The 14,614-nt window shown below is 45.5% G+C and overlaps 1 protein-coding gene across 1 annotated transcript in view; it reads right to left on the reverse strand.

Annotated features, from left to right (window-relative positions):
- The window catches only part of NADK2 (NAD kinase 2, mitochondrial), a 68,200-nt gene that overhangs the window by 34,444 nt on the left and 19,142 nt on the right, over positions 1 to 14,614 (reverse strand). Inside the window, exons 2-4 of the mRNA XM_065406343.1 lie at positions 13,681 to 13,769; positions 11,449 to 11,537; positions 9,508 to 9,589 (exon numbers count right to left, since the gene is read on the reverse strand). Of these exons, the coding sequence (XP_065262415.1) occupies positions 9,508 to 9,589; positions 11,449 to 11,537; positions 13,681 to 13,769 (260 nt within the window). The remainder of the gene's footprint in view (positions 1 to 9,507; positions 9,590 to 11,448; positions 11,538 to 13,680; positions 13,770 to 14,614) is intronic.

Raw genomic sequence — 14,614 nt, forward strand, 5'->3', positions numbered from 1 at the left:
AATGAGGATGTGACTGACTATACACCAGTTCCATAGTTTTATTGCTTCGGCACAAAGAGACGAGGATCTCACTCCCCCTTGTTGATTGATGTAAAACATGCAAGCTATGTTATCTGTCATGATCTCGACAGATTTGTCTCTATACTGGGAGAAAGTGAATAAGGCATTCCTAGCTGGCCTCAGCTCCAGAAGGTTGATATACAAATGCACTTTTTGAGTAGACCATCTGCCTTGAGTGGTATGTGTCCTTAGATGCGCCCTCCTCCCAAAGATGCATCTGTCATTATGGTAATTGTTGGATAAAGGGGACACACACACAGATGTTATGAGGATCCTTCCATCAAGCGAGGACGTCTCATACTTTATGGGGGATTGATATCACTCTGTCCAGACTCTCTTTGTTCCATGAATAAACTGTTCTGAGTCACCCCTGGAAGCAGCAATGGTGTAACCTTGCATGATGTATTACAATGGTACAAGCTCCCATATGTCCCAAGAGTTGGGGACAATTTCTTGCCAAAGTCCGCTGGCTTAGCTGAATCTTTGCAATGAGGTATGATAGTCATGAGTCTTTCTGTGGCGATGTAAAATCTTGCTGGTACTGCATATAAGGATGCCCCTAAGGCATGTACAGGGGTCAGCGTGTACTTTTTGATGATGAGCTGGAGACCTAGCCTGAGGAAAAAAGCGAAGGCTATCTTTACGGCAAAAAGAACCTTGTAAGACTGGTCCTTGATAGCCCACTGCCAGAACCTTTGAGAATACTTTCAGAGCAGAGGAAAGTCTGAATAGGAGTACCCAATATTGGAAGTGGTCCTGGCTGACCAGAAAGCAAAGGAATCTCTTATGAGGTGAGTGAATTGCAATGTGAAAATATGCGTCCTGAAGATCAAGGTCCGAAAACCAATCCCCTGGACCCAATGATTAAATTATTCCTACAAGAGGAATCCCGAACTTCTGTGCTTTCACAAAGTTGTTTAAAAGTCTTAGATCTAAAATAGGTCTCCATCCCCTCTTTTCTTTTTTTGGGACCAGAAAGTACTTGGTCCTCCTGTGCTGAGCAGGAACTGGTTCTATGGCTCCTAAACATAGCAGGGACTCGATCTCCTCTCTCAGCAAGTGCTTGTGAGAGGAGTCCCTGAAAAGGGATGGGAGAGAAGACCAAAGCGGCAAACGGACGCTCCGGATCCCTGCCCCGGACATGCCGTTTCTACGAGGCACTGCATTCCATTCTAGGTGCGGCCGCCACCACTACCCCACCACTGAACGTGGACTCTGACGATGGGGTATTGTCGACGGCCGCTTCCTCGGAGATGTTCGCGGACGGGGGAGATGAGGAGGACGAGGCAGTCGACAGCGCTTACAACGCTGATTTCCCCGACAGCCAGAATCTCTTCATCACCATCACGGAGATCCCCTACCAACCCTCCCAAGGCGATAACCCTGACCCTGAATCAGGGGAAGGATCAGTCGGTAAGTGTTTTAAACATGTAAACATTTATTTTGAACAGAACAGGAATGGAATATTAACAATGGGTTTTTCATGATTACTTTGCCCTAGGCGCTCTACTTTTTAGTCCTCGCCAGTGCAGCTACTGGAAAATTATGTCAATATGTCCGGGGATAGAGCAGAAATCCTCCTGGGACATCTCCACGAAGCTCTCCTGGAGGTAATTTGAAAGCCTTTGCATCAGGTTCCTGGGGAGAGCGGCCTTATTGCGTCCTCCATGGTAGGAAACTTTTCCGCGCCAGGCTAGCAGCAAGTACTCCGGGATCAGTGCCTCGCACAGCATGGCCGCATACGGCCCTGGTTTTTGCTGGCATTCACGCAGCATACGGTCTTTCTCAGTGTCCGAAATCCTCATCGGAGTGATATCACTCACGGTGACCTGCTTTAAATTAGGGGAATGTTACTATTGGGACTGATTGTCTGTTCCTTTACATAACTGTAACCGGCGGTTTACAGCCACGCGGTGGAGGCGGGACAGGGGCAGCATACAGGGATCTTTCCCGGGGATAGCCGCGAGGGGGGTGGGACAGGGGCAGAGTTCATGCTGGCCGGATTGCCGGCAGCAGGAACTGGCCAACGCTAGGGGCATTGCTTTGAACGTGAAAGGAGGGCACTGCTATAAATTAAGCTTTCAGCAGCCAAAAGTCTACGGCTTACCATGTCCGCCTGCTACCCGAATTCCGCTGTCCTGCCCCGCTTGTGTGATCTGTACTCCAAGACCCCAGGTACTGAATGGGAAGGCCGAAAATTCGACCTTGTCCTGAGTGCGCATGTGATAGGTGCTGTGCATGGTCTTGTTCACAGAGAAAGACTATGTTCATTGTTCACAAAAATGTATCTTTGTGAGGAATTCACTCCCTTTTTCCCATCCCACAGCTGCGAGTGTCTCCCGACCTACCCCGGCATCCCCCTCCCAGAGGCTGGCGCAGATTAGGCGCCGAAAGAGAAGGACACGGGACGAGATGTTCTCTGAACTTATGGGCTGCTCCCGAGCCGAGGCGGCACAGCAGACCCAGTGGAGGGAGAACATGTCGCAATACCAGCGATCACACAGCGAACGGGAGGACAGGTGGCGGCAGGAAGACCAGCAGGCGACTCAAACGCTGCTTGGACTAATGAGGGAGCAAACGGACACGCTCCGGCGCCTTGTAGATGTTCTGCAGGACCGGAGGCAGGAGGACAGAGCCCCGCTGCAGTCTATCTCTAACCGCCCTCCCCCGCCACAAAGTCCCATCCCCCCCTCACCCAAAGTCCCAAGAAGGAGGGGCGGCAGGGGCCGTGAAAACAGTCACTCCACCCCTGCAGACCGCTCAAGTACCAGACGGCTCTCATTCCCAAAGTTTTGATAAGTCCTTTCCTTCACTCCAAAAGCACCTCACCCAAGCCCCCGTCCCAGTGTCATCCCCTACCTGTGTAGTTGTTAATAAAAAATACGTTTCTTTTAATTACGGTTTCCGTCAGGTTCTTTTAGAGGAGTGTGTGTTTGAAGGGGGGAAAGGGGGTTGGTAATTGGAGAGGACAGTCACCTTTACCAGGGTACAGACACGGGGGCAGGTTCAGCAGCAGGTCACACACACACTGCAGTCACTAGGCACCCTGGTCAGTCTGGGAGGTGGTTTTCATGTTCTGTGTGGGGGGGCTATGTGAGTTTGTGGCGGGGGAGGGCGGTTACAGATCTTATGCAGCGGTCCTTAGCCTGGATGACAGAGCCACGCAGCAGGGGATCTGTAACCGTCCTCCCCCGCCACAAAGTCACATAGCCCCCACACACAGAGTCCCGAAAAGGAGGGGTGGCAGGCTCCGTTGAAACAACCAGTCCACCACTGCGGACCGCTCTAGGAGCAGGAGCCTGTCATTCCTCGAGTTTAGAAGCGTCCTTTCCATCACTACACCCGCTCCCCACCACAGTCTGTGTCCCAGTTTCAACCCTTTACCACGAAACCCTTAATAAAGAAAACTGTGTTAATGAACAGAGTTCCATTTATTTTATTTTTAAAGGTGTGTTGGAAGGGGGGAAACGGGGTAAAGGGGGTATGTAACTGGAGAGGATAGTCAACAATAAGTGGGTAAAGAAACGGGGGCAGGTTCAGCTTCTCTTTAAACAAACTTAATAGTCACAGGTTACCCTGCTCACTGTGGAACCTAGCTTTCAAAGCCTCCCAGATGCACAGCGCGTCCCGCTGGGCTCTTCGCCTGGCTGTCTGGCTGGGCGTAATCAGCAGCCAGGCGATGTGCCTCAATCTCCCACCCCGCCATAAACGTCTCCCCCTTGCTCTCACAGAGATTGTGGAGCACACAGCAAGCTGCAATAACAATGGGGATATGGGGATATGGGGATCCCCAATAACAATGGGGATACTGACTCGCTCTGAGATCAGAGCGAGTCAGTAAGCTTCTCCATCTCCCCTTGAGACGGCCAAAAGCACACTCCACCACCATTCTGCACTTGCTCAGCCGGTAGTTGAAGAGTTCTTTTTCACTGTCCAGGGCGCCTGTATAGGGCTTCATGAGCCAGGGCATTAGCGGGTCGGCTGGGTCCCCGAGGATCACTATAGGCATCTCCACATCCCCAACAGTTATTTTGTGGTCCGGGAAGTAAATACCTTCCTGCAGCCGTCTAAACAGACCAGAGTTCCTGAAAACACGAGCATCATGAACCTTGCCCGGCCATCCGACGTTGATGTTGGTAAAACGTCCCCTCTGGTCCACCAGTGCTTGCAGCACCATTGAAAAGTAGCCCTTTCGGTTAATGTACTGGCTGGCCTGGTGCTCCAGTCCCAGGATAGGGATGTGAGTTCCATCTATAGCCCCACCGCAGTTTGGGAATCCCATCGCGGCGAAGCCATCTATGATGACCTGCACGTTTCCCAGGGTCACTACCTTTGAGAGCAGTAGCTCAACGATTGCGTTGGCTACTTGCATCACAGCAACCCCCACGGTAGATTTGCCCACGCCAAAGTGGTTCGCGACTGACCGGTAGCTGTCTGGCGTTGCAAGCTTCCAGAGGGCTATGGCCACTCGCTTCTGGACAGTCAGGGCTGCTCGCATCCGGGTGTCCTTGCGCTTCAGGGCAGGGGACAGCAACTCACAAAGTTCCAGGAAAGTTCCCTTACGCATGCGAAAGTTTCGCAGCCACTGTGATTCATCCCAGACCTGCAGCACTCTGCGGTCCCACCAGTCCGTGCTTGTTTCCTGGGCCCAGAATCGCCGTTCCACAGCATCAACATGACCCATTGCCACCATGATATCCACGGCGCAGGGTCCCGTGCTTTGCGAGAGGTCTGTGCCACTCTCAGACTTAATGTCCTCACCGCGCTGCCGTAGCCTCCTCGCCCGATTTCTCAGCATCTGCCTCTGAAAAAGGTGGATGATAAGGTGCGAGGTGTTGACAACGGCCATAACTGCAGCGATGGTTGCAGCGGGCTCCATGCTCGCAGTGCTGTGGCGTCCGTGCTGTCACTCACCAGAAAAGTGCACGAACTGATTGCCCGCCGGCGCTTTCAGGGAGGGAGGGCGGGAGTGACGGTTGAATGACGGCAGTTACCCAAAACCACCCTCGACACATTTTTTTACCCAGCAGGCATTGGGGGCTCGACCCAGAATTCCAATGGGCAGCGGGGACTGCGGGAACTGTGGGATAGCCGCCCACAGTGCACCGCTTCCAATGTCGACGCTTGCCCCGTTAGTGTGGGCTCACAAAGTCGAATTACTGTTCTTAGTGTGGATACACACGTTCGACTTTGTAATATCGGTTCCACTAATTCGATTTAAGTAAAATCAAACTACTCTCGTAGTGTAGACATACCCTGTGACTTCTGTTGGAAATAGGGTTTGGAGTAAGACTGGGGCCTAAATGATTTCCTCTTTGTAACTGGATTATAAACTCTTAACGAACAAAGTATTATGCAGGAGTCCCTCAGTGTGCACACAGTGTCATCTGATTCAGCAGAAAACAGTACAGAACCCTCCAAAGGTAAGTCCTCTATTGTGCCCTGAAGCTCCCCTGGAATGTCAGAAGGCCACAGCCAGGAAGAATGCTGCATGATGACTGCAGTGGCTACAAAACACGAAGCTGTATCAGTGGCATGGCTGCCTGAGGGATGTACAAGCCATAAGATGCTCCTCAGAAATCAGAGCTAGAAACTGTTCTTTATATTCCTCTGGCAACCTGTCAGCAAATTTGGAAATTGCAGAGTAATTAATAAAATAATATTTTGACAAAAGAGCCCAATAGTTAGTGAGGTTCATTTGAAGAGTGATGGTGGAATAAACCATTTGTATGTATAACTCCAGCTTCTTAATTTTCTTATCCTTGGGAGCAACCTTAGGATGAGATTGACTGGAATAGTCATTAGCAGCTGTGATTACCAAAGAATCATCAACTGGATGAATAAAGAAACAGTCAAAATCAGGAGGGACTCTATCATCTGTTCACTTGCTTTGCCAAAGGAGGTATAAAGGCCAGAGTCTGCCAGAGAGTTTTCACTAGCTGAAGTAAGGCTTCAGTGATGGGACAACTCTTCCTGGTGCAGGAGACTGTAAAATATCTAGGAGAGTATGTGGATTCTCTTGCACAGGTTCTGCCTGCATCCCTAAAGAAGAGGCCACCTTCTTCATGAGGTCCCAAAAGACTTTGAAGTCCTCCAGGAAGAGATTGGGGGGAGGGCAGGACTCTGAAGTGATTGCCTTATGTGGTGAAGATGGAGAAACATGGGGAGGAAGATCTAACGGCACCTCCGTTAATTCCTCCTCCTCCTCCACAGGTCCAGCTCAGTGGATTGAAGGATAGTAGCAGGATACTGAGCAGAAGTTTCCCTCAGTGAGGAAGTAGGAGACTTCCTCCTAGAGTGTGACTGTGATGGAGGTCTACAGTCTCTTGGAGAAGCCCAAGACCAGTAAGTCCTGGAGGATACTGCACAAGCTAAGCCAACCACAGTGGGAGACCCCATGCTAGGATTTCCTTATAGGAAGATCAGTGCTGACCTTGGGGTCTTGTAGTGGTAAAAGACCTGTAAGATGATCTAAACAACCTTGAAGGTGTGACAGGCTCCTCTTTCAGAGTTGGAAGAAGAAACAAACATCCTCAGAGTATGGAGGAGCAGTTCCCCTTGATGTTCTACATGACCCAAGTATAGACACACATTAAGGTCCAAGGGAAGCAAGGGTTGGGGTGGAGGGAACGCAGACAAAATGATCGGTGCCAGCCTAATTGGTTGGATAGCTGACTAACAGATGGAGCCAAGGGTGCCAGGTGCATTAGGGAGCTGACACTGGTTGCACCAAAGGACAGTCTAGTAGGGAAAACAAAGGAGGACTCACACACACACCCTGAGAAGACAAGATGGCCTGCACCATGGAAGGCACCTTAGGTAAGCATGTCAGTGGAGCAGATGGTGCTGATGGGGAGCCAAGCAAGACTGAAATGGGTGAAAGGAGGACTAAGAATCCAGCACAGGTAAAAATATGGGGCCTCAACAGCCCTGAAGGTGCCAAGTCAGAAGTGATGCCTCAGACAGGACCAGTGTACCTCAAACTGGTACCAGAGGACTTACCAGAAATTTTCTGGGGAAGTCCAAGACTCCAAGCTCATCAGCATCAGAATGCCTGCATTGTTTTGAGAAAGCTGACAGGAAAGATGAAGCGTGACATTTGTCACTAGACTTGCATTTTGAATCAGAAGGAGTTGGAGGGGCACTTCTGTTTGATTCTGAGTCCCCTGCCTCACAATAAGAGCTCAATTCTAATGCCCGGACACATCACCTCTTTCATGAGGTGAATCCTCTATTTTTCGGTTGTGGTGGGGAAGGAGGTACAATAAACATCTGTCCCTCACACGGCCCTCCCCAAGACAAATCAAGCAGCAATTCCGCCTATCTCTGACAAGGATGACAGCCCTGCATGTGGCATACAGCTTAAAACCTGGGAATTTTCCCCCACACTAAAGTCCTCCAGGCTAGCTACAAAAACTGCAACTTTCTAACTAACTATACCACTAACCACTGCTAACTATATACTATAAGTTTTAGAGACACTGGTTAACTGAAGCAAATGCTACGGGGCTCCACCTCTCATCACAGGCATGGGAAGGAGCTGAGAGGTAGGTGGCGGACACACATTCTTTATGCCCTCACCTGAGAGCAGAAAGAGAACTGAGACACATAGTCGACGTAGTTGTACTGCTGGCAAAAGTCTCCAACTTGAGTGCACTGGATGCGCACACATCTGCAGTGGAATGCAGATGTGCATAGTCATTCTAAGGAAAACTATGTTTAAGCACCTGCCTGATTTTCAACAGGAACTATTGGGTGCTTGGCATTTTTGAAAAAAAATCAGACAAGTGTCTAAACACAGATTTAAATGCCTAACTTTAGACTCCTATTTTTGAAGATCTTGGTCTTCAACTTTAACTCCATATGGCCTTGTCTAGACTAGAGATTTTGGTCTGGTCCCGCTGTTAATTTACTCCTGGGGGAATTCTGCACCACTGCACATGTGCAGAATTCATGTTCTCCCCCCCCCCCCCACAGAAAATACATTCTGCTGGAGTTGCGCTGCAATTACACCTTTCGCCCACCACGGGCTGCTGTGGTGCCAGAAGAGAGGGCAGCTGGCTCAGGGCTAGAGCAGCCAGCTGTGGAGAGGGAGAAAGAGAAGATGCTTTCCTCACAGCACCCTGCCCACGGGGCCAGGTGAGGAGGCACAGGATATGGGGGGGATAGACTGAGTGGGGCACATGGGGCTGCTGGAGGGGGTCACAGGAGCTAGTGGGGTGACAGCATTGAGCCAGGGGCTGAGTGGGAGAGGGGTGCAGGGCTACATGAGGATGGGGGTGGAGGGTGGCTGAGTGGGGGTGTAGGCCTCATGGGAATAGGGGGAGGAACGGTAGCTGACTAGGGGTGCAGGGACACACAGGAACAGGGACAAATGTGTCTGACTGCATGAGGGAGGCTCCCCAACTCCTAACAATCCCTCCCTCTCCCCCACCCAAAAAAACCCACAAAAAAACCCTGTTCCATACTTCTCCCACTGACACCCAACAGCCCTCCAGGTTCACTCCCAGGCTCCTTCCCAGCAATTACTTGCCTCTCCTTCAGCTCCTCCATTACCTCTGATCCCCAGAAGCCTTTGCACTGTTTCTGAGGGGTGCGGGAAATAAATTTCTTTATTGTAGTTTAAATTAATTACTACTCAAAGTTCTTTATTAATATGCCTAGTAAGGAATCTGTCAAAAAACATTTCCTGAATCTTTTTTGTTGTCTTTATTGCTACAGACATATCTGCTGACAGGTATTTTGAAATAAATTACCAAAATAATTGAAAATGGTGTGACTATATGGTGTTATTTTGACAAATAAAATATGCAGAATTTTAAAATATTGTGCACAGAATTTTTTTTTTTTTAAACACAGAATTCCCCCAGGAGTAGTTAATTGACACAATTAACTTGAGTTTACATGATTGCATGTGCAAATCTAGACACTGTAAACATTTGTTCATGGACAAATATTTGTTCCTGGTTCCATGGCTGGGAACAAACTTGTGTCCTCTGGAAAAGCATTTGTGGAGTGTTTAGATCATGTACAATTCTATTAGCTTGAGTCGCCTGTCAATTAACTCGCATTACAAAAAGACTAACAACTCTAGCCTAGGAAAAGCCCAACAGCAGTCAAGAGACTTTCCGGAAGCAAGAAATATTCTCACCTTGAAACAACAGTAGTTAATCTCCATTCATCAAGTGTATACTTGCTTTTTGCTTTGGAGCCAGCATGGGATTCAAATGATATTAGGCTCACATGAACATGGATGGAAAGAGCTACTGACTATAGCTATAAGTAAAAACATATCTGCTTGATAATACTGTTCACCTTAATAATGGCAGCAGTTTAATCTGATAACTAAAACTGCAGACTGAGTAATAATTGTACTCTATTTAGTATATATAGTACTGTGGTTTACATTAAGTAGAGAGACTGCTTTCCCATATGTGGTGTTCTTACCTTTCTGGATCAGTATTTACTCCAATAACTGGTTTAAATCTGTCAAAGACTTTACTAGCTGCCAGCAACATTGTGCCATCACCTAAAGAAAAACAGCATAAAGAACAGCTGATTACTTTTACTTAAGAATTTAAGTATTCCAAACTAAACTGAGTGTCATATACAAACATTAACGTAGCAATCGTATTCTTTATGTTTTTATACAGGCAGTAGGTTAAATAGGCTGCACAAAAATAAAACAATGAGTTGTTATTCTGCACTGAAAACATTTGTCTGGCCTTCAAACTGAATGTTGGGTACTGCCAAGATATTAAATGAATTCAGAATTGCAGTGAAAATCCAAGGTTTATAAGAAGCACAATGGAGCAGCACTGAAAGCACCACTTATCTGATGCTTGGACAATATATTTTGCACTGGAAAATCTTAGATTAGCATCTGTGGAGGTTTTTATATGTTAATGAAAACTGGAATTTAAGAAAAGCCAAACGTCTAGGCTACCTTTTCTAAGAAAAAAGGGGCTGTTAATTATTTTTTTATCAGAACTACACCTAATACGAGAGGGGAATAAGGTACATCTGTAATACATCATGCACTTCAGAAATAGCATTTGGGTTTTAGTTCTGCTTCAATTGTACATGATGTTCTCTTTTTAAATTATGGCTTCCAGTTGTTTATTATCCAACAGAGGTCTTAGATGTTTTCCTAATAACGGGGCTTTAAAAATCCACCACTCAGGTCAAGTAGGAATCTTTCCCAAGTATGTACCATCAACTTCTTTAAATTTTAAGCTCTCGTTCGAAAATACATATTAAATTTCTAGCCCTCATGTTTGCAAAGAGGATCTTCCAAACGTGAGCAAGTGTGAACTAATATAGACCCAAGAATACACTGCAAACAGCTCCAGTATCTCTCCTGATAATTATAGTTTTTCCAACAAAGTAAAAACCAGAATTCCATCAGTTTTCACTGCTGCTATTCAGAACTGTGTATGCAGCTTTGAAACTGACAAGAATCAGGTCAATTTCTCTGTTGCTACTTTAGAAAGCAATAAGCAGCAGCAGGGGTGGGTAGTGGAGCTATCACTGGGGAGGACCACCAAAAGTCAGAGGCTAAAGGGAAGGAGAAAAAGTAATAGACATTCCCTCAAAAGCAACAACCAGGAAAGAGGTAGAGCAGCAGAGACCAGAGCCCCCTTGCAGCAGCAAAGAAATTTTGTATGAATGAAGAAGAAGAGAGACTGTTCTTCCCAACTTGCAGGAGAGGGGATTTGGAGGCCTTCGAATTTGTCAAACACCTACTATCCAAAGGCTAACACTAAAGATGAAACCCATAAGAAGCATCTAGAGACAACTATCTGGAAAGAATCCCAACAGCTGACAGGGTATATGTTTTGCACTGGGACCCCCCCTCTTTATGAGCAGTCTTTGAATTAGTAGGTTTAGTCTTCTGGCTATTATTTTAATTCAATGAACAAGCTAACTGGATGAATGTGAGTGTGAGCAAGAGATTTGGTTTAGGGGGAAAGCGAAAGTAGTGGGAGAAAAATAAATTGCTCATCTTTATTACCACAGACACCTAAGCATGACAGGGTCTCTAGCAGAACATACTGTTTGTTTTTTTACACAAGTTGAGCATTTATTCAATTTTACAATTTACATATTTCATGCTGTATCACACAAACTTCCCCAAAGCCACTAAGCATTTGTGTTCACTTCCTAAAACTCTAAAATTAAAGCAAGAGGGAAAAGAGGGTAAGTGGGACAAGCCATTTAATTATGCCCCGATTTACTTTTGCCAAATTAATTATAGCAGATATACTTTCAATATAAATGGGTATACTTTCTAATGAGTGAAACATTTTAATTCTTCATACTGCTTCAAACACATCTACTAAAATTTACTTAAATCCAAGACCCCTTTCCCCAGGAACAAGTTAATACCTCCTGCTGATATAACAGCATCTGCCCATCGAACGGTCTCTTCATCATATTCTCGGCGTTTAACAAGACGGACCTCGATCTGCTCATTCCTAAAAGATACAGAGATAGTTTGACAAGGAACCACATAGCATACTAATTCAAGCTTTCAGGGGAATATGAATGTTAGGGGGCTTATTCCTTCACCTTCTCACTTCCCCGGTCCTTCTCGCATGAACAGAGAGCAACAATACCTGAAGTCCGAAGGTGCAAACAATTCGATGTTTATTGGGATGAACTTCCAGCAAGCATGATTCCAGTTTCCTTCCTCAGTGTCCCCCTTCCCAGCTCTGACACCACAGAGCCTTGCCTGTGTCCCTGTTCCCATTCCCCGCCCCCAGCGAAACATGATTCCAATTCTCCACCCCCATTCCCTGTTCCCATTTCCCTCTTACTTCCTGATTGACTGCAGACTATATAGTAAAACTTGGAGTTCTGCTTAGCTATACCTTAACCATTTTACTGAAATTTAACTAACCAATCCTAACACACTGTAACATAATTATTTAACCAATTATATCCCACCACCTTAATTGGTTTACACACAACAAAATTAATTATATAGCAGACAAACAATCACAGAACCAGACAGAGATTATACAGACAAACAAATAGGGAAGTGGATACTACAGTGATAGAACAATACAGAAATGAGGATTTCACATCACAGCTATTGATAAGTGAGTTCTTGCCAGACAGGATGCTATTAAACTTAAGTTTTCTTTAAATCTTTTAGGCTCTTCCCTTTGTCTGGAGGTGATAGATTGGATCACCTTTCTAACAGCCCCAGATTGCCTTATTTCAATGTGACTAGTTTAGAATGTGAGGATGTGACCGTTCACTTCCCAGCTTATGGCTACCTCTGCTGCTTAGCCAAAGGCCTTACAGAGGCCTGGTCCACACTAACCCCCCACTTCGAACTAAGGTACGCAAATTCAGCTACGTTAATAACGTAGCTGAATTTGAAGTACCTTAGTTCGAACTTACCGCGGGTCCAGACGCGGCAGGCAGGCTCCCCCATCGATGCCGCGTACTCCTCTCGCCGAGCTGGAGCACTTCCGGGATCGATCCAGGATCGATTTATCGCATCTAGACAAGACGCGATAAATCGATCCCAGAAGATCGATTGCTTATGGCCGGACCAGGAAGTAAGTGTAGACCTGCCCTTAGCCTAAGAACAGGGCCTCAGACTGTCACAGTAAGAGAAGGCCCTTACATCGGCAGACAGTGATTTTGATTCTTTCTTTTATACCTCTATAACTAGCTAAGTGATAAGAATACACCTAAATTCTTAAAGTATAGGCCTTTGCAGACAGGCCTGAATATTTATATCCTAACAACGAAGTGCAGTACAATTATATTTAGTTTATGGATATTGTTGGTCAATGTACTCTGACATGCTCTACATAATATGAACTAGTACCACACATTTAATATAACGAGTTAGCTATTATCCTGGGGGGAGTAAGTAAAAAATAGTTAAAAGACTTAAAATGCCTTGTGTATGAAAGGCTAGGTACGCAACATTTTAATTAAATCAGTTTTGTGAAAGGTATTTCGCTAAGTTGTTCCACTGTGTACACAATCACTAACATTTATGTCATTTGTTTGCTCTAGCCAGAAACTTCATGCACTAGATACACTTGGTCTAACCAGAAATCACCACCTTCTTTATTCAAACTCTTCCTTAAAAAACCCTCACTTCAGCCTTCAGTTTTAAAAGGGATTATCTGCATTTACTACAATTTGACTTCTGATCAACCAATGTACTGTACATTTAAAGTGTTATCTTATTTACTTTACAGCTCCTGGGACCAGGCTGCACTATACACTGTACACCTTTGATCTATTTACATCATAATCTCAGTCTAATTACTCCATATGGAGTAACAGATCAAGTTAATAAAGAATCTAAAGAAACAGATCTCATGGGTAGAGCAGGGAGGGGACAACATGCTACAGACCTAGTAGGAATGGTCTTTGAAACCAATGTGACAAGGCAGCCAGCCAGTCAACATCAAATAGCTTGAGTGAGCAAGGGTTTGTGATATAGGATGCGAGTTCTTGTAAAATAATCCAGTATAGACCTTGAAAACAGACATTCCCAGACTTCAGGGACATTTGGTCACCCCAGATATATTTAGTGAAAAATTATTTTAGTCTGTCACAGACCATCACTAATCTGTATGCTCTTACCGTAAACTGTCTACAACATGCTCCACATTTTTTGTATGAATATAATGTCGCTCCAGTAGTCCACCGTAGTTAGATCCCTTCAATGCAAGCTGTAGAAGACAAAGTAACTTTGAAGCAGCCAACCATTATAGAGAACACTATTAGATGAAGTAAACAGAAAATGAACACATGCTGATTTAAAGTACTAGTTTAAGACTAACAAGCCAGAATGCATTTGAGAATCAGGATTATGATTATTAGTTAAACCTGAAAAGAGTTCAAATTAATATTGTGCTATAAAACCTGTCTGCAGAACAGGAGGAAAGGGGAAAAAAAGAAAAACTCTGAAACAATCCTGTTCTATACAGCTGATAATTATATTATTTTTGGCATGGCTAGCCAAAAGGAGATAATATTCTTCAAGCTATGTTTGAGATAAGAACAAAGTTGCCTAACAGAGTTATAAACAACATTCTCTCCTGTATAAAAATGTAGTCTTAAAAAACAAACAGCTTTTGAAATTTGTCCCTGGGACCCATAACAGATTTTCTAAACAATCTGTACCAAACACAAGATAAAGTAAATAGTTAACAGTTCATTATAGCATCACTCTCTCCTTGAAAAGCAGCTAAGGGATTTATTAAGGAGCATCTCTTTTCAGTACCGTTTGAAGAACTGTTCAGATATTTAATACTACAGAGGAATGCACCCAGCTGCAAGGAAGGGTGGTCTTGTGATGAAGAACCAGGATTCAAGACATCCAAGTTCAATTCCTAGCTTTGTCACAGACTTCCCATGTGATCTTGGTGTGACGCTCTGTACCTCGGGGGAACACCCTGCACCCCCATGTTCATCCTTATGATTGTGTGGTATCCAACGCAAAGTTTGTCATGTCGAGTGTCTTCGAAAGACTCATGATGCACTGAGCATTGTTGTTATAGGTTGTAATTTCATG

This window comes from Emys orbicularis, chromosome 6 (genome assembly GCF_028017835.1).
Source record: "Emys orbicularis isolate rEmyOrb1 chromosome 6, rEmyOrb1.hap1, whole genome shotgun sequence".
NCBI lineage: Eukaryota > Metazoa > Chordata > Testudines > Emydidae > Emys > Emys orbicularis.